At 39.7% G+C, this 22,068-nt stretch overlaps 1 protein-coding gene across 1 annotated transcript; it reads right to left on the minus strand.

The window, feature by feature from the left end:
* Positions 1–20,137, minus strand: SULT6B1 (sulfotransferase family 6B member 1). Its single transcript, XM_037165387.2, has 7 exons — positions 20,038–20,137; positions 18,941–19,053; positions 16,512–16,601; positions 7,517–7,643; positions 5,078–5,172; positions 2,163–2,319; positions 1–131 (listed from the first exon to the last, which is right to left on the minus strand). Exons 1-7 carry the CDS (start codon positions 20,120–20,122, stop codon positions 1–3), a joined length of 798 nt encoding a protein of 265 aa, XP_037021282.2. The 5' UTR covers positions 20,123–20,137.
* Between the last annotated feature and the right edge of the window lie 1,931 nt (positions 20,138–22,068).

Genomic DNA, 22,068 nt, shown 5'->3' on the forward strand with positions numbered 1-22,068 from the left:
TCAAGCTTGGCAATATGATTCATACTTCAACTTTGCTCCTAGGGCTGTGCCTGCTAAGCACTCTTTGAATTTTTGATCCATTTCCTGGTTCTGAGTTTCATTGAACAGATGTTTCCAATCACCAACTTCACCTACAACAAAAAAAACAGTAGACTCAGACACTTGTTAGAATAGTTTTTCTTAATTTTACCATTTTGAAGTGTAGTGCTTCACTTTGAAATGAGAAAATGGACACATGAAAAATATAGGGTGTCTTAAAAAACTAATGTAGTTCCTCTTATAAAGTTAACCATATCCACTGAGGCTTCCCCATGTGTGGTGTGGCAGGTGACATGCTTTCTTTACATCACTGAGCGGACCTTGGGCTCAGTAACCCCCCATCTGCACCTCCCTCCCCACACTCATGACCTAAACGTCTAGTGTCTTTTCAGAGCCAGTTTATTCTTCTTTAAAGTCTTTTAAATACCTTAAATGCTCCTTGAGGAGTGATTAGTTTACAACAGGTTTCGTTTAAGACTTCAGATCCTGAAAATTTTGCACAAAAGTGATTATTTTGCCTGGGATTAGAATGTGTTTTCATACTTGCTTTTAAATGTAAAGGGAGTTACTTCTTCCTTTATCATCTTTTGATGATTTGGGTGGAGGTTATAAGTTCCTTGTTGCATAACCATTAAAATGTATGCTTATAAAAGAGGGTTTAAAGATCTAAAAAATGCTTAGCTATATGAAGGAAATAAAATAAAACACAGCTGTTTACACATGTCATAAACTGTGTAAAATATCACAGAATAAAGCTGGAAGAAATACGCCAAAAAGTTCAACCCGCCTCTGGTGAGGGAAATATGGATACTTTTTAATGCTTTTTCACATGTTCCAATGCTTTCTGAATTTTCTATAAGAAATAGTAGTAAAAATCTTGTTACCACATTATATACTTTAGGATTTTTCTATTCCATACAGTATTTGATTAACAATGTGTAGAAAAGTTGCATTTTTCCCCTCCTTAAAGCCATAAGACTAAGCATTAAAATCAGGATTAACATCAATCAGGAAGCAAACCAAAGTCAGAGTTACAATCAATGTTCCATTCACAGTGGATTTTAAAAATAGGTTTGTATTTGACAAAATGTATAGAGTTAGTCAACGAAACTTAAGTTCAAATCCTGACTCCATCATTTATGAGCTTCTGAGCATGCTGGCCACATTTGTAAAATGCAGGATTCAGTATCTTTTTTTTTGCTATAAAATTTAAGCCCAGCAAGGGCCAAATACATGAATAGATGCCTAATAATTGATAGCTATTGCCTATCAATTGTGTGCTGCCTCTAAATCACATTATACTTTCATTACATATGCAATAAAATAAACCAGCAATCCCTGAGCTATGCCATTATAAATTTCCACAGGGCATTGGAATACTATAATGAAATCATCAGTGCCAGGGACAACTAGTTGCCTATCCAATATCATTTTCTTTTTCTTCCTCACTTGCAAAACCTTAATTTTTTTTTAAATTTTACTTATTTATCTTTAGAGGGGAAGGAGAGAGGGAGAGAAACATCAATGTATGGTTGCCTCTAGTGCATCCCCTGCAGGGAACTGGCCTGCAGGGAACCTGCCTGCAACCCAGGCATGTGCCCTGACTGGGAATCGAACTGCAATCCTCTGGTTCACAGGCCCGTGCTCAATCCACTGAGCTACACCAGCCAGGGCTGCAAAACCCTAATTTTAATTGGGTTATGTGCCCACCTTTAGAAAACCACATTTCCCAGCCAAGGGTGCAGTGAGAGGTGGCCAGCAGACACAAGAAGTCACAGAATAGCGAGGCTTCCAGGAATGTTCTTAAAAGGGGTCTCACTCAGCTAATACGCAGGATTCTGTCTCTTGCCTTTCCTTTTTTATTTTAATGAAACAATCCTTTAATATTAACGTAATGGGGGAGCCCTAGCTGCGCCCTTGTCATCAGAAGGTGACAAGCAGAAAGGTAAAGAAAATTATTATTTTAAAAGACACCATAGGCTGCCAGTTCTGGCTCTGAACTATGGCCAGACTTCTTGTTGAGGGAGAGAAAAGGAAAAAACCTGTCATATTTGAGGAACAGTTGTATGAATGGCCTGTTACATGCCAACTGACGGGTGGCCTAGAAACCAACGCAGCTTCACCTTTGCGGAACAGAAACGGGCCCACGGCCCCGTGCGTCTCCCGGGACTTGGCTCTCATCGCCTGGAAGGTGCTCTGAGCAGAAACCGTCTGAATCTGCTCCCCAGTGAGCGAGAACCCAAAGAACTCAGCGATGTGTTCTATCCCAGCAGCCAGATTCTGAAAACAAAATGATAAAGCATAACCTTCTTTCTACATGAATAAGCAAAGACATAAACAAAGACAGATTTCTTAGACGGAATGGATTTATTAAGCCTGTTTAATTCATCTGTTTATCTCTTTACTCAGGTTTACTTTGATATCTCTGTATAAATAGTTGAGTGGTTTCTAGAAGATATTTTTTATCAATGTTACCTTATAGTTTAATTTATAACTCTTTTAAACTATTTAGGATATAAATAATGACATTAAACATTAATTAATAGGTTATCATTTTATTTAAGATGGTAGTCATTTTTTTTAAAGCACCAGTCTAATCTATCTAGCTGAGAAAATCAATGTATTCATATATGCTCATTTGAATTCTCTTTTCTTCTGAATCCTATTTATAGCTAGTGTTTAATATCATCAAGGAAGTATGATATTTAGAATCATAACAAATAGAAGGGATTTTTAAATTTATTTTTGTCTAAATACCCTCATAAATCATGAACCTCACCCTCACCCCCATCAGTATCCCCAACAGGGCAGGTTCATTACATTTCTTAAACTATATTCTACAAAAACACTCGTATACCTCAGGACGGTTATAGATGTTTCATGAAAAAAAAAGAAAAGAAGGGTGAATAGTTGAGGTCAAATAATCTTGGAACCTTTTGGGTTAAACAAAGGTAAGACCTTTTTTCCCCTACAGGGTCTCTCAGTCTTTAATATGCAAAATGCAGTGTGAATCTCCCAAAGGAGCAGACTATCTAATACAGCAGTTCCCAAATCAATCTGAACAAGCAACTTTCTTCCAACCCCCATGAGAAAAGACTAAATAACTATGTTCTTCCCTGTTATATAAATGCATCCCATAAATGGAAGAGTTACATTACATTATACTTTCCTTGGATAAGACAGGAGAGACTTGTGTTAAAAACACAATTTGGTTAGAGGACATTTGAGCATTTGACGCTCACCCTTCCCATTAACACACTTTCTTCGTGGAGGGGGGTGGCTGTTCCAGCACTCTGGTTACCTCCTGCCTCATTAGTCACTCCTGCTTAGTCTCCTTTGCTGATTCCTCCTCGTCGCCCCCGACTCTTTTGTCAGAGGGCTCCGGGCACAGTTCTGTCTTCTTCCTTCTCTATCCACATACATACATAAGTAGGTAATCTCAGGGCTGTGAATGCTGTCTATGGCCCAGTGATTCACAAATTTCTATCTGTAGGCCAGAGCTCTTGCCTTCAAGAGTTTTATGCCCAACTGCCTCCTTCACCTCTCCATTTGGTGACTAACACACATCTCAAACATAGCAAGCCCCAAAACAAACCCCAAGTCGTCCCCACAATCCTACTTCACCCGCCATCTCCTACTCAGATGATGGCAATTCAATCTTCCCAGTAAGCTAGGCCAGTAATATTGGAGTCTATTTTGATTCCTCTTTTTCTCTCACTACTCTTATCCCCATGCAATCTAGCAGCAAATCCTACTGGGTCTTCTTTCCATATACACTCAGAATGCAACCACTTTTCACCACCTCCGTTGCTTTTTCTGGTCTGAGCCACCATCTTCCTTGGCTGGCGCCACCTCAGTTTTCCCTGCACTGTCTTGGCCCCTCTCCAGTCTGATCTCACACACCAGGATGATCCTATTAAAAACGAAGCAGCTCCTATCGCTGTTCTGCTCGAATCCTAGAAGGACTTTCCATTCCACTCAGAGCGGAGGCCAAGGAGATGTCAGTCCTCTGTCCCGCCATTCCTCATACTCCACCCAGCATGGGCGGTGATCTTACAGGTTACTCTCCCCTTGCCTCCCTCCTGTCCGTTAATCATACAGGAAGTCCCCCCTCAGGGCCTTTACTCCAGTCATTCTCTCTACCTGTTCTTGTGCCAGTTACCCGCTTGGCTCATTCTCTCACTTCCTTCAGATCGTTCCTTAAATCCAATCCCTCCCGTGACATTTTCCGTGACCATCCTATTTTATACTGGGGTTTGTCCAGCATCCTAATCCCCCACCCCCAGGCATTTCCAATTTTCCTTAATCAGCTATACCATTTTTCCTTTTCTCCTCACATATTATATACCTTTTCATTGTTATTGTGTTTATTATTTGTCATTCTGTCTTTTTTTTCCTCCGGTGAGAATGTGAGCTTCTCGGGGCAGTGAGCTTTGGTCTCTCACTGGTATATCACAAGGGCGTAGAACACTGCCGAGCAATCACTCACTAAATGGTTATGAATAAACAATTATAAACTGCATGGAAAAATCAATTCACAGAAAAATACATGTTCAATTCAATCTCAGTTAAGACCTACCTATTGTTTTTCATATTTCTAATTTGGCCCATCTATCATAAAAGGAAAATAAAGCAGCAACTCTTAGTAATAAATAGCTAAGCATTATTTATTTCTGTTAAATAATCAACCTAAGCATTTATGCATTGTTTGTTTTTTTTCCCTAGCACTATATCATATACATGAAATATTCTGTTTTTCCAGCAGAAGTAAGGCCTGCTCGAGTGTGGTTGGTAGGGTAATAATAATATGGGTGTAATCATTTATAGCTTTAACTTGAACATTTCACCTAAAATGTCACATGATATGCTTGAATGTGATATCGTTATGTTACAGACTTACATGCCTATAATTTCATAATTAAAAAGGGGCATTCTTTATGCTAGACCCTGTGTGTGTTAATACAAGCAGACATGTTAAGTGCTCTGTGTTGTAGTTCATACTAAATTGTGTTATAGAATATCAATAATCATATCTTACCTCTTTCAGGTCTTCATATAATATGAGCTTAACATTTTCATCATCAAGATGTTTGTTCCAATTAATTGCAAAATCAAAATAGCTTCCCCAAGAAACTAAAAACGCAAGAAAAAAACTTCTTAAGGAACTCTAAATAACTGAGGTTAAAATGATAGATGGTTAATGTATGCGCTAAAACATAAGCTCTCTATATATGAGTGAGCTCCAACAACAGGTTTGGAAGTTATCACAAGTCCATGCTCCACGAGAATTGGCACAAGCCAGTCCTTGTATTGTATCAGATTTGTATTGTATTGTATCAGATCTGGCACAAGCCAGTCCTTGTATTGTATCAGATCTGATACAAGCCAGTCCTTGTATCAGATTTGTATTAATTTTATCTTTGTAAATAATAACACAACTAAGCAAGCTGTACATTGGTTTGATAAAAAACTACAGACATTCATGAATATTTAGGTGAATAAAATAATTCAGAAATAGTGAATGATACATGAAAACTGACAGTAATGCCAGAAAGAAATGATGAGACAGATGTTATCTAGACCAGTATCATCCAGTGAAACTTTAATGTAAGCCACACCTGTAATTAAATTTTTTAATTTTTTCCTAACCTTAAAATGTTTTAGTAGCCACAAGAAGAAAAGCCAAAAAGAAACATGTGGAATTGAAATTAATATTTTCTTTTATTGAGCTTCCTATATAGCCAAATATTATTACTTCAGCATGGAATCAACATCAAAATTACTAATGAGTCATTACACATATTTTTGTACTTTAAATCTTAAAGCCAGTAATTATTTTGTACTTATAGAGAATCTTAATTTGAATGCTAAGTTTTTACCTGAAACACTTGATACCTTTTTGGATTTCACAAAACTTATATTTGGAAAAGTGGATTCATACATTCGAGTTGTGCCAAACTAACTTAAAAAGTTTCCAGTAAATGCATGGAGCAGTTTTTAAATCTAAATTTAAAATAATTAAAATAGAATAAAATTTTTAAAATTCACTTCTCAATTGTGTCACCTTTCAAGTGCTCAATTCCCACACAAGGCTAGTGGCTACCATACTGGACAACATGGAGCGAGACAAGGACCAGCCGCGTTGCCTACTAACCGTGTGACTTGGAGCAACTCCCCAAACCTCTTTGTGCCTTCCTTTCCTCAGCTGTAAAGGGGTCTGGTGTATGAGGTTTCAATGATGAACACATGTCAAATGCCTAATTAATACTACGTGCCAATTCAATAAATTATGGCCATTATTATTTCATTAATAATAAAAATAATTTCATAATTACTATAGTTATCATCCTTATCATGAAACCCTTGTTTTCAGCCAGGCAGTTTCTACCTGTTTTATTTGTTGTGGCAAATATAATAAGTTTGTGACCCTTTATCCAATACACTCCCTTATTTGTTGCTAAACAAACCCCTTCTGTGACTCCCTTAGAAGAACTGTGATTGGTGACGTGATGGTCTGGCCAGTGAGACACAAACAGGAACCATGGATCGAGGGGTCTGCCGGAAAGCAATTGCTGTTCTAGTGAGCATTCTTCATGATTTGAAGGTGATGGTTAGAGAGACAGTAGCCAACTTGAGAGCACAGTGTAAAAAGCAACAGTGCGAGCCCAAGGGAGTATCAGAGGTTCTGGCCTTCCTCGCTGGGCTGCTGAACCAGTTGCCTACCTTCGGACTTCTTGTTAGGTGAGAAAAAGAAAACCTGATGTGTTTAGGCCACTGTGGTCAGGATTTCTGCTCTTCTAAATGTAGTATTAATTAACATGCATATACTTTACACTTCAATCTTTAGAGCAATCCAATGAGACAGGTACAATTTTTATGCCCGTTTGGTTAACGGGGAAATAGAGAGAGAGTGTAAGTAACCACTTTAAGCCCACACAGGTGGTAAGTTATGGGTATTGTACATTTCAAAGACAGTCTGACACTAGACCTTGCGTGGCCAAACAAAACCTATGCTGTCACACCTCCAGTAGGTCAGATACTCTTACGTGTGCTTTACCAGTAAGAAAACCAAAGTTCAGCCCTGGCTGGTGTGGCTCAGTGGATCGAGTGCAGCCCTGCGAACCAAAGGGTTGCTGGTTTAATTTCCGTCAAGGCACATGTCTGGGTTGCAGGCCAGATCCCCAGTAGGGGGCACGTGAGAGGCAACCACACATTGATGTTTCTCTCCCTCTCTTTCTTTCTCTCTTCCCCCCTCTCTAGGTATAAATAAATAAAACCTTAAAAAAAGAAAAAGAGTAATGTTATTGTGTGATGCACAGACTAGTTAGTTGTACTATAAAACTTCACTGAAAAGTTATTTCTGATTCCTGCATCCATCTTGATCTCCCTTCTTTCTTTACCCTAAAGCACACTTGAATTTTCTTATTTATGTAGTCATCTGTCAAAGTAAGAAGAATTCTTTCACCAAGAGCCATACCTTGTCCTTTCATGAACTGTCTGAAGAATTCATCCCAAGAGCCATAGCTTGGAATATCAGGGACGTCATTGTGGAAATGGAAGAAAGATACTGCTGTGTCTTTAGGGTTTCGGAATATCACCAACATCTAGGGAGATAAAACTAAGTTAACTGATTCGTGACATGTTTTGAACTTTGAAAAAGTGAATGGGTGAGCGACATCCTGTGTCCTTTTGTAGGCTGCATAGTTTTTTAACATATAGAGAAAGAGTGACGGTAAGAAACTGAGGAGTAGGAGGCGATAGCTGGGCATACCCCTGGAGACAGGGGAGAAAGAAGAAGAAAAAGAACAGCGGTGTTACAGGAGGGGACCTCTGGTCATGAGTTTAGCCAGTAAAGAGGCATACATAGAAAATGTACAAAAGGAATGAGGGCAAGCTCACAGGCCCATGATCTGAAAGGTTAAACCCCTAAACGAAGTGAAAGATGCAAAATACTATTAAGGACAGTTAAGATAACGGTTAAGTTGGGTGGGAGAAGATCAAAGAATGGCAGGCCCCCTCTCTGGGCCCCGAGGTGCGCCAATGGGTGATGCAGATGCAGCAGTACCTCTGATGTCCTACCTTAAACCTAACTTCTCTGACGAGGAGTGAGTTTATTCTTCTGAGTGAAAAGTGTGAAATACACATTGTAAAGAGAAAACTGAAACCCAAGCAAACCAAAAGATTACAGGAGAATTTCTGGCCACTCCAAGTGGATTTAGCTAGGCCTTCTGTCCTGACGTGACGAATTCCATAACAAGACTGAGGAGACTGCAGAATACAGTATTGAGCACTGTTAATGGTCACCGAGGAATCTGAGATGACACCCAAGTGCTTCAGGAGACTAGAAGTTGGCAGATGTCATTTCAGGGTCAGAAAGGATGTAGGCATGGATTTGGAAAGCACAAATTTGTGAACCTGACTTCCATTTGGAGGAGGTTTTCTAGAATTGACTGAAGTGGATGATTTAGGGCCACAGAAAAGAGGAAGAAGTAACCACCAGGGGCAATATGGGTTTCTCTAAGAATAAGGCACTGCTAACACCAAGTTTTTCCTAGACATACTCATAGTTTCTAAACTAGTTTCTACTTTAATTTCATAGTTTCTATTAAATTTGTTGCTAATTATTTCTCCCACAAAGTGGAACTCATAAGCTGAAAGAAGCAATTAGGCATATAAAACTCATGTGCAAAGGATATAATTAAGGTAAGCATGCCTAGAGGTTTTTTTATGGCATTTCCACTGTCCTGATAAGGCCATTATCATTTTAATGAGTTATTCGGGTAAATATAGAAGTGTATTTACCAAATTTGTAGATGACATGAAGCCGAGAAGGAATCGGGATCTCAAAACACCTTGTCAGTCTAAAGAAATGAACTAACGCCAGCAGGGTACAACTGAATGCCGATAAGCAAGCTGAGGTCTATGTCTTTCATTTAGATCCACAACACACCCCGACCCCTGAGTCCAGATATAGCAGATATTTGCCCCTTGCAGGTGTTATTTTGGGGCTCTGACTATCGCTCATTGGTTGCCTCGGCTTGTGGCAGTTACCACAAAGCCACAGATTTGAACAGCGAGGGCCAGCTGCAGTGTGGACAAGCCCCAGCCCGGCATCAACCGCTGCCCTTGGCTGCCTTTCTTTTCTTGCCCTTGCATTCTTGCAACAGTGAAACTGTTTCACTCCAAACCCAAATGTTTTATAAATTACTTCAGCTCTGTTTCTTATGTAATAATTAGAGGCCCCAAATCACCTAGATTTGTGATTATATTTAACCACATTAAACTGGAGAGATTATATGTTAAAGTGATATTTGGGCTTTGGGAGATTCTCAATACAAAGACTTATACAGAGCTGTCCAAAGCTGGCGTGAGTGATAGAGGGGCTGGATCATGGTCCAGACAGCCACTTAGTGGAATATGAACACTTCATGGGGATTGGAGTAGCAACCTTTAAGGTATTTTCCAATTCAAAGCTCCTAGAATCCTATACCCTGGCCACAAGGCACTAATGCTAAGCCTCCACTTCCCTAGTGATTTCTTTCCTCCTCCATTATTTCCCCTCCTTTCTCTTACCATTGTAGTTATCTTAGCTGTTTTCTTCCTTCCACTTTCTTTGCTATTATTATACTATCATCTCTGTTTTATTTGTGGCATTCAAGCATTTAAATCCTGGATTCGTAAGTTGGCAGCCAAGTAGGTGGGAGCGGGGTCTTGCTCTTGCACCCAACGCGGACACTTAGCTGATCTTCCAAAAAACAAAGTGAACAGTCCATGGGATCTTAGCTGATAGGAATTTCGGAAGCCAAAGCGTACAGAGGACACTTCAAAACGGGCGTTGAGGAGGTTTTATAAATGGATGGGAAAAGTCCCGGGAGGGGCACCTGCATCTGAGGAGAGCCTGGTCAGAGACAGCAGCCTAGCGGCTCCCTCCCCTCCCGTGAGGAGGCCCCAGGCCTGGGAGGGGAGCGACTTGGATACACAAAGTGGTCAGGAAGAACCAAGCAACACACACACACACACACACACACACACACACACACACACACACACACCTAGCAGCACGCCTATAGCTGCGGCGGGAGAATACCTGAGAGTGAGCCAGACACACACACACACACACACACACACACACACACACACACACACACACACCCTAGCAGCACGCCTATAGCTGCGGCGGGAGAATACCTGAGAGTGAGCCAGATACTGTCCGCATCTGGTTCTGGTGGAGGAGGAGGAGGGCCGTGACTGGCCCTGACTTTGATAAACTCTTGGCTTTTCGGAGAGGTGGAGGGTGTTGCAAATGGGACAGAGGCTCGGCGCTGCAGCGGGAGCGCACAGAGAGACTTTTTTTTTTCAAAGGGGAACTGAGGAAACCTGGGCAGGGACCCCAGCACGCAGCTGCCAGGCCAACAAGGGAGGACTGTGGGTGTAATTTACTCCCACTCAGCTGGGCAGATTGATTAGAGGTGCGAAGTGAGATGGTGCCTCGGACCCAGCCCGGTGCAGTGCTGCAGGGTGGAGGGGGCAGGCCACAGTGTGCCGTGAGGACGGTGGGCTGGGAACTGCGCACCCGAGATTATTTGAGGACAGACCGGGCCTCCTTCCTTGGTGGAACGTCCAGGAAGGGAAGATTGAGCCCAGCCCCCACCTCCTGCGAGAGCAGGGGAAGATCTGCAAAACTGGCTCAGTAGGCCTCGCAACTCTGCAGGGGGCATTTCCAAAAGAGTAAGACAGCAAGACAAATGCCCCAAAGGGCCCATTTTGAAGGACTCGCAGGGAGACAAAAAAACACTGGGTCCTAGGGCCTATTTCGCTGTGGCCGTCACAGCAGGGAGTTCAGAAAGTGTGCAGCAAGGGGCAGCAAGGCAGATTCAGGGCACCGCCAGCCCCGGCTGGCACACAGAGCTGCCCTCTACACCAAGCAGGAGAGAGCTGACACACACAGATTGTCCCCTACCCTGTGAAAGGGACAAATGTGTAATGAGAAACTATACAGTATTGGAAATAAACTGGGAAAGACTAAGGACGGAGGTGTAGGGGCAGGGGGAACACACCCACAATTTTCCTAGAAGATGGAACAGTGCCTCCCAGGGGAGACTCAGAGGCCTCACCCTCTGCATCGCAACAGAAGCTCCCTCTAGAGGCAGGTGAAGGAGATACAGGTGGTGTAGCCATAAGTTGGATGACCCACCCCAGGGCTCTGAGCTGATGGAAAACCAGAGACGGATCCAGAGAAAACTCGGAAGGCAAACACCAATGACTGAGACGAACTTCACCTCACTCTTCCTCAGAACTTGTGTTTTCTTCTTTTTTGCCTTTCACATAGCCTTTTAATATTGGGAAATATCCTCGCTTTGGGTGAGGACACCATGGTTATTGCTGTTCTTCCCCAACGGTATTCCTATTTGTTCACTACTTGTTTGCACTTCGAATCCCATTGGCTACTCTCCCCCTTGTCTCACTCCATGTTGCCTTCCCCCTGCCTTTGATCAGTTGAGTTAGGGATTCCCACCCCCTTTCTTAGCCTGGGTTCTATTTCTCACTCTTATTGGTATTTCTGCCCCCTCCTCTCAAAATCATTTTTATTTACTGCAGACATCTCATATTCACTTCTGTCTTTTGTATAATATTCTTCTTCCCTTTCCCCCTTTATTGATCTTTGCGCAGCTGTCACTGTTATTGACCCTGCTGTGGTTTTTCTGCAGTTCTGTTCCCATTGGTTCAATACCTTTTTATTTGTGTCAGACCTCATAGTATACTCTTCCCTTCTCTTGCTCTATTTTTGCCATCACCCTGCCCTGTTTCACTTACGTTTTAAATTTCATTCTCTGCCTTTTTTTTTTGCCTGGTTTCTATCCCTACTCTTATTATTTCTCCCCCACTCTTCCCACTCAAAATCATTTTCCCCCTTTAACACCCCATATTTCCTCTTTCCTACCTTATAATATTCTTAATCTCAACCTTTATTAATTTTCGCCCAATTGTTGTTGATATTGCTGATGTGGTAGGGGTTTTCTTATTGCTGTTGGCATGAGTTCAGTTTTCTGGCAATATTGTTTTGTTAACCAGCATGATATACACAAAGTACAACAGCATATAAGATATGGTGGGAGGTGTGACTACCAGTCAGCAAGCTGGAGGGGGGAACCCACCAATGAATGAGCCACCAACAAGAAAACCCACACAAACTGAATAATGGGCAACCCCAGAGCATCCAGATCAGGAGATCAAAGAAACTGCACCATTTAGGCCCCCAGCACTCCTGCCACAGAAGTACATCCCACAAAGACAGGCAGGCAAAGCAGAGCATCCTGAGATGCAGAAATAGATGCAGAAATAAACAAAAAGAGCCACCGGAAATGGGGAAGTAAAGGAAGAAGCCCCAGTTGAAAGTAATGGTGGAATCCACAGAAAAAGAGCTAAATGAAATTGAGGTGAGCAATCTATCAGATTTAGAATTTTAAAAAATGGTTATAAGGATAGTCAAGGAACTCACTGACAACTACAAGGAACTGAATGGGAATTATGGCAGCATGAAAAAGGACATAGACACTACAAACAAGAACCAGGGAGAAATGAAGAATATAATATTTGAAATGAATAATAGACTAGAAGGAATTAAAAACAGGCTGAATGAAGCTGAGAACCAAATCAGCAAGCTGGAAGGCAAGGTAGAAAGAGATACCCAGGCAGAGCAACAAAATGAAACAAACAAAAAAAAGACTCAAAAAAAAATGAGGATAGTTTAAGGGACTTCAGGACAACATGAAATGTAACATTTGCATCATAGGAATATCAGAAAAAATTACAAATAAACAACCTAACCCTACATCAACAAGAACTAGAGGAGCAACAACAAAGCCCAGAGTGAGTGGAAGGAAAAACATGATCAATATCAGAGCAGAATTAAATGACATAGAGACTAAAAGAATGATTCAAAGGATCAATAAATCCAGGAGCTTGTTCTTTGAAAAGATAAACAAAATCGACCAGATTCATCAAGAAAAAAAGAGAGGACCCAAATAATTAAGATCAGAAACAAAAGAGGAGAAATTGCAATTGATACCAGAGAAATACAAAGGATTATCAGAAACTGACAAACAACTATGTGCCAGGAAATGTGACAACCTGGGTGAAATGGACAAAGTTTTAGAAACTTATAATCTTCTAAAACAGAATCAAGAAGAAGCAGAAAGCTTGAATAGACAAATAACAACTTGTGAAATTGAAGCAGTAATCAAAAAACTCCCTGCACACAAAAGCCCTGGACCGGATGGCTACACAGGAGAATTTTACAACACATAGGAGGGAAGAGCTAACTCCTATCCTGCTCAAAGTATTCCAAAAAATTCAAGAAGAGGGAAGACTCCTAAACTCTTTTCATGAGGCCAGTATCGTCCTAATTCCAAAACCAGGTAAAAACACAACAAAGAAAAAAAACTACAGGCCAATATCTCTGATGAACATAGACACTAAAATCCTCAACAAAATATTGGCAAACTGAATCCAGCAATACATTAAAAAGATCAAACACCATGATCAAGTGGGATTCATCTCAGGGATACAAGGATGGTATAATATTTGCAAATCAAGAAACATAATAAGCATAAACAAAATGAAAGACAAAAATCACATGATCATATCAAAAGATGCTGAAACAGCACTGACTTATCATAAAAACACTCAACAAAGTAGGAGTAGAGGGAGCATTCCTCAACACAGTAAAGGCCATATACAAGAAAGCTATAGCCAAAATCATAGTCAATGGGCAAAAACTAAAAGCGTTCTCTTAGGCACAAGACAAGGATGTCTGCTTTCACCACCTCTATTCAACATAATATTGGAAGTTCTAGCCACAGTGATCAGACAAGAAATAGAAATAAAAATCATCCAAATTGGAAAGAAGTATAACTGATATTATTTGCAGATGACATGATAGTGTACAGAGAAAACACCATAGACTCCACCAAAAAGCGACCTGACCTATTAAATGAATTTGGCAAAATAGCGAGATACAAAGTCAATATTCAGAAATCAAAGGCATTTTTGTACACCAACAATGAAATATCAGAAACAGAAACTAGGAAAAAATCCCATTTTATACAGGAATAAGAAAAATGAAGTACCTAGGAATAAACCTAACCAAGGACGTAAAAGACCGGTACTCAGAAAACTTCACAACACTTTAGAAAAAATTAAGGAATACACAAATAAATGGAAGCATATACCATGTTCATGTTTGGGAAAATAACATTATCAAAATGTCCATAGTACCTAAAACAATTTATAGATTTAATGCAAAATACCAATTAACATATCTCACGGATATAAAACAAATATTTCAAAAACTTATATGGAACCATAAATGACCCCAGATAGCCTCACCAATTTTGAGAAAGAAGAGCAAAGTAGGAGGGATCATAATATTTGGTATCAAACTATACTACAAGGCCACTGTAGTCAAAACAGTCTGGTACTGGCATAAGAACAAAAGGATCAATGGAATTGAATAGAGAGCCCAGAAATAAATTCATGTCTCGACGGTCAATTAATATTTGACAAAGTGGGCAGGAGCATAAAATGGAGTAAAAATAGCTCCTTCAATAAATGGTGTTGGGATGCCAAAAAAAAAAAAAAAAAGAAGAAGAAACTACATCACCAACTTACACCATACATCAAAATAAACTCAAGATGAATAAAATACTGAAATACAAGTCATGACACCATAAAAGCACAACATAGGCAGTAAAACCTCAGATATCCCATATAGCAATATTTTTGCCAAAATATGTCCTAGGGCAAGGGCTATAAAGGAAAGAATAAACAAATGGGACTACATCAAATTAAAAAGCTTCTGCATGGCTAAAGAAAACATCGGCAAAATGAAAAGGGAACCAACTGTACAGGAAAACATATTTGCTAATGATACCTTGGACAAGGGTGTGATCTTCAAAATATATAAAGAACTAACATGACTCCACTCCAGGAAGACAACCCAATTAGAAAATGAGCAAAGGACCTAAACAGATACTTCTCCGAGGAGGACATACAGAAGGACCAGAGACATATGAAAGGATGCTCAGCACCACTAGCCATCAGAAAGATGCAAATGAAAATCACAATGAGATAACCGCTTCACATGGATCAGACTGGCCATTATTAATAAATCTACAAACAACAAGTGCTGGCGAGGATGTGGAGAAAAGAGAACCCTGGTTCACTGTTGGTGGGAGTGCAGACTGGTACAGCCACTGTGGAAAACAGTATGGAATTTCCTCAAAAAACTAAAGATGGAACCACTGTTTGATCCAGTGATCCCATTGCTGGGATTATACCCTAAGAACCCTGAATCACCAATTCAAAAGAACCTATGCACCCCAGTGTTCACAGCAGCATTATTTACAATAGCCAAGTGCTGGAAACAGCCAAGTGACCATCAGTAATGAGTGGATCAGAAATCTGTGGTACATTTACACACTGGAATTCTATGCAGCAGAGAGAAAGAAGGAGCTCCTACTCTTTGGGACAACACTGATGGAACTGGAGAGTATTACGCTAAGTGAAATAAGCCAGGAGGCGAAAGACGAATACCATATGATCTCACCTATAAGTGGAAGCTAATGAACAAAACAAAAAATGAGCCAAATAGAACCAGAGACATGGAGATAAGGGACAAATTGACAGTGATAAAAGAAATAGGGGGAGAGGAATAACGGGGAAGAAGGGGAACAGTCTAGTCAAGAAACATGAAAAAAGAACCCATGGACATGAACAGCAGGGTGGAAACTCAGGGAGAGGGTGGAGGGTGGGACAGTGTAGAACAGTGGGGGAAACTGGGACGACTGTAACTGAACGACAACAACAAAAAGAATTTAAATCCTTCTTCCAATTAATTTTCATCTTTGCTCTTGAGACAGAGGAAAGAGGTACCCTGAAACAAGGAAATGGGAAGAGACCAGGTGAAAACAAGAAGGACTGGGTAAAAACTAATAGGTGTAAAAACAGATCAATAATGTTTAATAAAACAAAATTTTTAAACAACTAAGAATAGCCAAAGCACATACAATTATTTACGCATGATATGAAGTTTGCTGTTATATGTGAAAATCAGAAAGGAAATACCAGACTTTAGATAAATAGTGCTCACCAGATATAACAAAAGGAATAATTTGAGCTCATTTTCCTAGGTTGTGTTCTTTTGGTAAATGCTAAATGTCCCAGAGCTGAAATCTTTTCACTATAAAACAGGTTTTTAAAATATGTATATGTTTTATATCATAGTTGATGATTCCACAAATGTGAATGTAACTATAACAGATATATCCAAAGAAAGAAACAAAGAATTACTTACATCTCACACTTCATTTACTAAAATTCTATGGTGAGTAGCAAACTCATAATATAGTTCAGAGCCAATCACTTTACATTAAAAACTTCAAACTGAAATACCACTAGGAAAGGACACTCACCTTGGCTTTATTCTTGACGATGGACCCAGGTAATTTGTCGTAATGGAGGTGAGTTGCCAAAATCCTTGGTGACGGAAACTGTTTCATTCTCTTGAAAATATATACAACAAGTTGAAAGCAAGTGTGTGTGTGTCTGTGTTTATAGTAAATTACTCCTAAGTTTCCTATATCAATGGTAGTGGGTTTGTTTTTTATTGTTGGTTTTTTTAGATTTTATTTATTTTTAGAGAGGGAAAAGAGAGGAAGAAAAGAGAGGGAGAGAAACACCAATGTGTGATTGCTTCTCACACCCCCACTGGGGACCTGGCCTGCAACCCAGGCATGTGCCCTGACTGGGAATCAAACCAGAGACCCTTTGGTTTGCAGGCTGGCACTCAATCCACTGAGCCACCAGCCAGGGCTGAATGACAGCTCTAAGCATTACTATTGCTGTGTCTTCTCCTCTTCCTCCTCCATTTTTTTTACTTCTATTTCCTTTGTGGGTACAAGGAATGGAGAATCATAAATGAATAGTTAGAATTTTCCTTTTGAACTTCCTTGTTGGATACTGCTTATCATTTTTTGGTTATTTTTTTAATTTACCTTTTCCCATAATAATGCCAAATATTTTGTTCAAGAAACCTCATAATGTGCAATCTACCTTTTCATTTAATTTGGATCTCTCTACATTCAAGGTTTTTAACAAAAATATTCAAGTCTTCCCATAGTTCCTTCAAATCCATTTTTCACATCTAGATCTATTTTGTTTTACAAACAAAACTCCATTCAATTAAATGCTCCAGCAGAACCTGAATGTGCATAGTCACTGAAATATCTGAGAAATAATTTATGAGAGAAATTCTTGTCAGTATAAGGACTCAGTGATTGATTCTTTTTCTTTTTTTTTTGTAAGATGCTTCTACTGATTGTTTTACTTATTATTTTATTTTATTTTTCAATTACAGCTTATATTTAATACTACTTTGTATTCATTTCAGGTGTACAGCATGGTGGGTAAATGATCATGTCCTTTACAAAATGATCTACCAGGAATTGCAAAAGTGAGTTGTAACCTGTTTGATCTGCCAAGGTTCAGGGTTTCATCTTGATATCAGATGTTTATTATATGTTATGTGGCAGGAAGGGGGAAGGTGTCAAATATTCATTTCCATGCTTGTAGACTAGGTTACTCACTACTTGGTAGCATAATTTTCAAGTGATAAAATGATACTCTGATATTTATAGGCAATTGTTGTGTAAAAACTTAGTGGAGATTTCAGCTCAAGCAAGGAGGCAAAAAATGAGGTTTAAAAAATTAAAAACAATTTAAATCAATGATATGGGCCCAACTGGTGACTAGGAGTCATACCACTTGGCTTACATAAAGTTGCACTTTGTAGATTTGGACATACTTCTGTAATCATTCACAGTAATCCTCTCAGGCAGACAACACGGTAACCCCCATTTTAGAGATTAACCATGGCTTTGAGGTTGTAAACCCTTTTCAAAAAGTCACACAGGTAGTAATTTTCAGATTAAGTGATAGAGTCCTTTTTCCACAAACTACATGTCCAAAAATCACACAAAGACATATGAGAAACAGTAAAGTTCCTAAAAGAATTAGAAAAATATCCAAGGGGAAAATGGGAGTTAAATGTAACAAAACTGGATAAACATGTAATATGTTCATGAAAATGTGTGATAGAATCATACTGTAAGCAATGCAAAGACTAGATATAGAGACATCTCATCTAAGAAAATACATGTATTTTAGAAAAGTTTTTTTGGAAAGTGAACTTTTATGTAGAGTTCACCCTCTCTCACTTCCATTTTAAAACAAAAGGCATATTGCATAGAAAAGTATCTGTGTTGTTAGGTATGATGAAATTACAAAAATACAAAAAATGTTTTTAAAACTACCTGGAGAAAAATATATAAACATTTCTGATAAACTACAGATATTCAAAGCCCAGATATCATACCGAGTTAAAACATTTTCCAGAAACCCTGGAACTGCAATCTTATGTCTCAATCTTATAGAACATTTTAATATTAGTTTAGATGATTTTAAAGTCTTCCTTTTTACTAAAGGGTTCTCTTTCTTTATTTCTTTCTCTTCTTCTTCATTTTTTAAAAAATAAGCTGGCTATACTGTGTAGAGGTTAAGAACCCTGATCAGGAAACTTGGGTTCAAATCTTAGCCCTGCCTTTTATTTCCCCTTGACCTTGAGCAAATGTCTAACAGTTTTACCTTTTGTAAAATGGTGATAAGATTATTCTGTAATAAAATGAAACAATCTCTGAAAAGTGCTGGGGATAGGATAAGCACACACTAAGTTCCAATAATTATTAGTATTATGCTTTCTGAACTCAAAGCTCAAAGATACTCAAACCAGAAGAAATCTTTCTCTGATAATTTGCTATAAATTTAAAGGTTATTTTGTACTAACCTGATATTTTTCTGGGTCCCCACATTCAAGAACCGGGAATTCTGGATATTCATACTTTTTTTTAGAATCAGCAAATATTAACTCCCTAATAATGTGAAGAATCCAGTTTGAACCTATAGGGAAAATCAGACATACAAAGCTCATTAAGGAGTCTTGATATAGTAATGACATGTTACTTTAGCAAGCCCATCCTAAAAATTAGAATCTGCCATCATTTCCTGATGTGTGTGGTCAGCTCTTCTGTGTTTGAAGCAACCTGGGCTGTGCAAAGGAACAAAGGCTTGTGGAAAACGTTATTTACTGACATTAATATAAATTCAACTTATCTCTCAGACTTCTCCTTTAATAAGAAATAGTACTTCTTTCTGAACCTACAATATGTTCTTTACAGAAACACATTATGCTGTGGCAATGACTGTTTAACATGCATCACGTGTTATTTTACATTAATGAACGTTTTCAATAGGAGTATATAACTTTGATCTTATAAAAACCCAGCATCAGTGAAGGGAAAAAATATGAAATCAGGTTGGCTTTAATAAACACTTAGAGATAAAATAACTGTTTAAAAACATCAAAAGTTGATGGTATGAAATTGGATAATTTATATTCTTAATATTTTATCCTCCATCGATGATCGACCATTGTAAGACTGGTTTGAGAAACTGGAGGGTTGATGTTGTATCCTGAAAAAGTAACTGATTACATGGAAATCACATAAATTATGGACGCAGCTGCGTTTTTACTTTGGTCCAAAATCAAGATGACAAACGACTACTACTCTCAGTGCTGCTTAGCAACTGGACTTCCCCGTCCTGTTTCTGTTTGCCGGCCCCTCTGAGCATCTGTCTCCTTCCACCCCAGCCCCAGACCAGCCCAGCCCACCCGCCTTGCTCCTGACACACAGGCCTCCTTCCTCAGACCCTGGGGGGTTTCTAAATCTAGCAGTTTCAGTTGGTGACTCTACATTCTGCACTTTGGCCCACCTTGGCCGTCCTCCGCACTGATTTCTGGCTGCCTTCCTGCCACCTTTGCCTCGCACCCTGCCCAACCTACTCACTGTGTAAAAGTGGCCTTGTAGAAAGCGAGTTATTTACCGCACTTCGGATAGGATGCTAGCACGATGTCATCACTTCGGGCTTCAAAGGCATCCAAGGCTTGGAACGTTTCTGAGGTGCACATGGTGACCGGGTAAGGAATCCCCTGATAGGTGAAAAACAAGCGAGAAAGTGCAGTTTCTTTGGATTTTTCCAGAGCTTCATCAATGTAGTCAATAAACTTGGACTTATCAGTGGCCATGCTGGCTGCCTGGTAATGAACCTGCTGTGTAGGGGCAGTGGTAGCTTTTAATGGAGCTTCTCAGGAGGTGGAAGAAAGCGCTCCTCCCGTTCAGATGAGGAGGAAGTCATTTAATTCTCATGCAGCCTCCCACCCCAGCCTTTGTGAATACCCACCTCTGACAAAAGGCAAACCACAGGTGCAAAACAGGCTGAGGATCAGGGAATATTACCCCAAGGGTAGATTATATTACCATTATAGGCACCCCTCCCAATGAAAGTAAGAATGGAATCTGTTAATAGACAATAATAGATATTGAATGTTGAACAAATAGTTATTTGATTGAATCAGGCATACAATATTCGTATTTGCAAAAAAGCAATTCATGGAATGAAACCTCAGCCCTGTCTTCAGTTGATAGCTTTGCACATACATCCCATGTGGCGTGACAAGGAAGTAATGGGGTGGAAGAGAGTCCATGATTTGGGGGCAATTTTAGACACTGGGCTCAGATCTGCCGTTTGCTGGCTCAATAAATTTAGAAGTCTAAAGACCTGAGGTCGAATCTTGGCTCTACCATATGCTAGTTGTGTTATTCTGAGCTCGTAATGAACTTGCAAGGGCCACGTGGAATGGAGATAATGACAGCTGCTCTTCCTGACCTGTTTAACAGTAGAGCTGTGTGGTTCAGAGAAGGAAGATGCTTTTGTCAAGGGGAACGGATGCACTGGTACTGCTGTGCTCCAAGCTCCTTCCCTGAAGGTCGAAGTTTCTAGAGTGAGACAGACGCTCACTCTCTGCTATCCAGCTTCTCCCCCACAGTCTCTTTTCTTTTCAGGGGTGTCCAACCTTTTGGCGTCTCTGGACCACACAGCTCCAGAAGACGTTGTCTGGCAGAAGAGTTGTCTTGGGCCACACATTAAATTCACAAACACTGACAAAAACTGATGAGCAAAAAAAAAGAAAAGGTTTAAAGTAAATTTATGATTTTGTGTTGAGCCACATTTGTAGCCATCCTGGGCCACAGGAGGCCCATAGGGCTGCATGGTGAACACCTCTGCATGTTTAGAGAAATTGAACTGTAGTCTTACCTCCTTTGCAGCTTGGTATGGCCCTGGGGCTGGTGGGAGTTGAGCAGAGATAATGCAAGCAACTCCTTGGTCTTGTCCTTATCACAGGGAGTTGATTGTTCTCTAATTCTTCTCTTTCCCCTTTCTCACATCTGCAGGACAGACAGATGCTAGCCAGCCAGATTTGCAAATTCAGAGAAAGACATTCTTCCAGGGGATGGTAGACCAAGACAGAAGGAACTTGGCTCACTGGACAACCTGATGAAATAAAGCCACTCTGCAAATAACCTACCTCCTTCTCACCAATATTTGAAAGAATACGATCATCTACCATGTGGGACCCACTGAATCTTTAGTGTCCTTGTTACAGTAATTTAGTCTATATTCTAATTACACTTTCTGGGTCAAAATTTACTCCTTGTCCTCTTCTTAACTCAAGTATCCTTGAACATACCCTTGTATATTGAGTTTTCTTCTTTCTCTACCATTTTCTTCTCCACATCATTCTTCTTATTCTTCCATTTTTATCCCCTCTAACCCCAGGGACATATATTTTTTGAAAACTATATTTACTTCTCTCTAACTAATGCTTAAAACTTAAGAAGTTAATTCCTAGGCTAAACCTTAAGAAGTTAACTCTTAGTTATGCATAGTTACTTAGCTGCTACAGTTACGTATGTATTGGTTAAAATGACAGCTAATATCATTGAATAATAGCTAACAAAAATGGATCACTTGTATGTACCAGACATCCTGCCAAGCTGGTAAGATTACATGGAT

This window comes from Artibeus jamaicensis, unplaced genomic scaffold (assembly GCF_021234435.1).
Source record: "Artibeus jamaicensis isolate MK-2021 breed Jamaican fruit bat unplaced genomic scaffold, CSHL_Jam_final contig_465, whole genome shotgun sequence".
Classification (NCBI taxonomy): Eukaryota; Metazoa; Chordata; class Mammalia; order Chiroptera; family Phyllostomidae; genus Artibeus; species Artibeus jamaicensis.

Excerpts from the sequence above, each read along its gene's own strand:
- SULT6B1 (XM_037165387.2), bottom strand. The coding sequence starts at position 20,122 with ATGTGCACCTCAGAAACGTTCCAAGCCTTGGATGCCTTTGAAGCCCGA. Across the intron at positions 16,602-18,940 it reads GGGACCCAGAAAAATATCAG|AGAATGAAACAGTTTCCGTC; the intron begins GTTAGTACAAAA and ends TATATTTTCAAG. Across the intron at positions 7,644-16,511 it reads TCGTCAAGAATAAAGCCAAG|ATGTTGGTGATATTCCGAAA; the intron begins GTGAGTGTCCTT and ends TTATCTCCCTAG.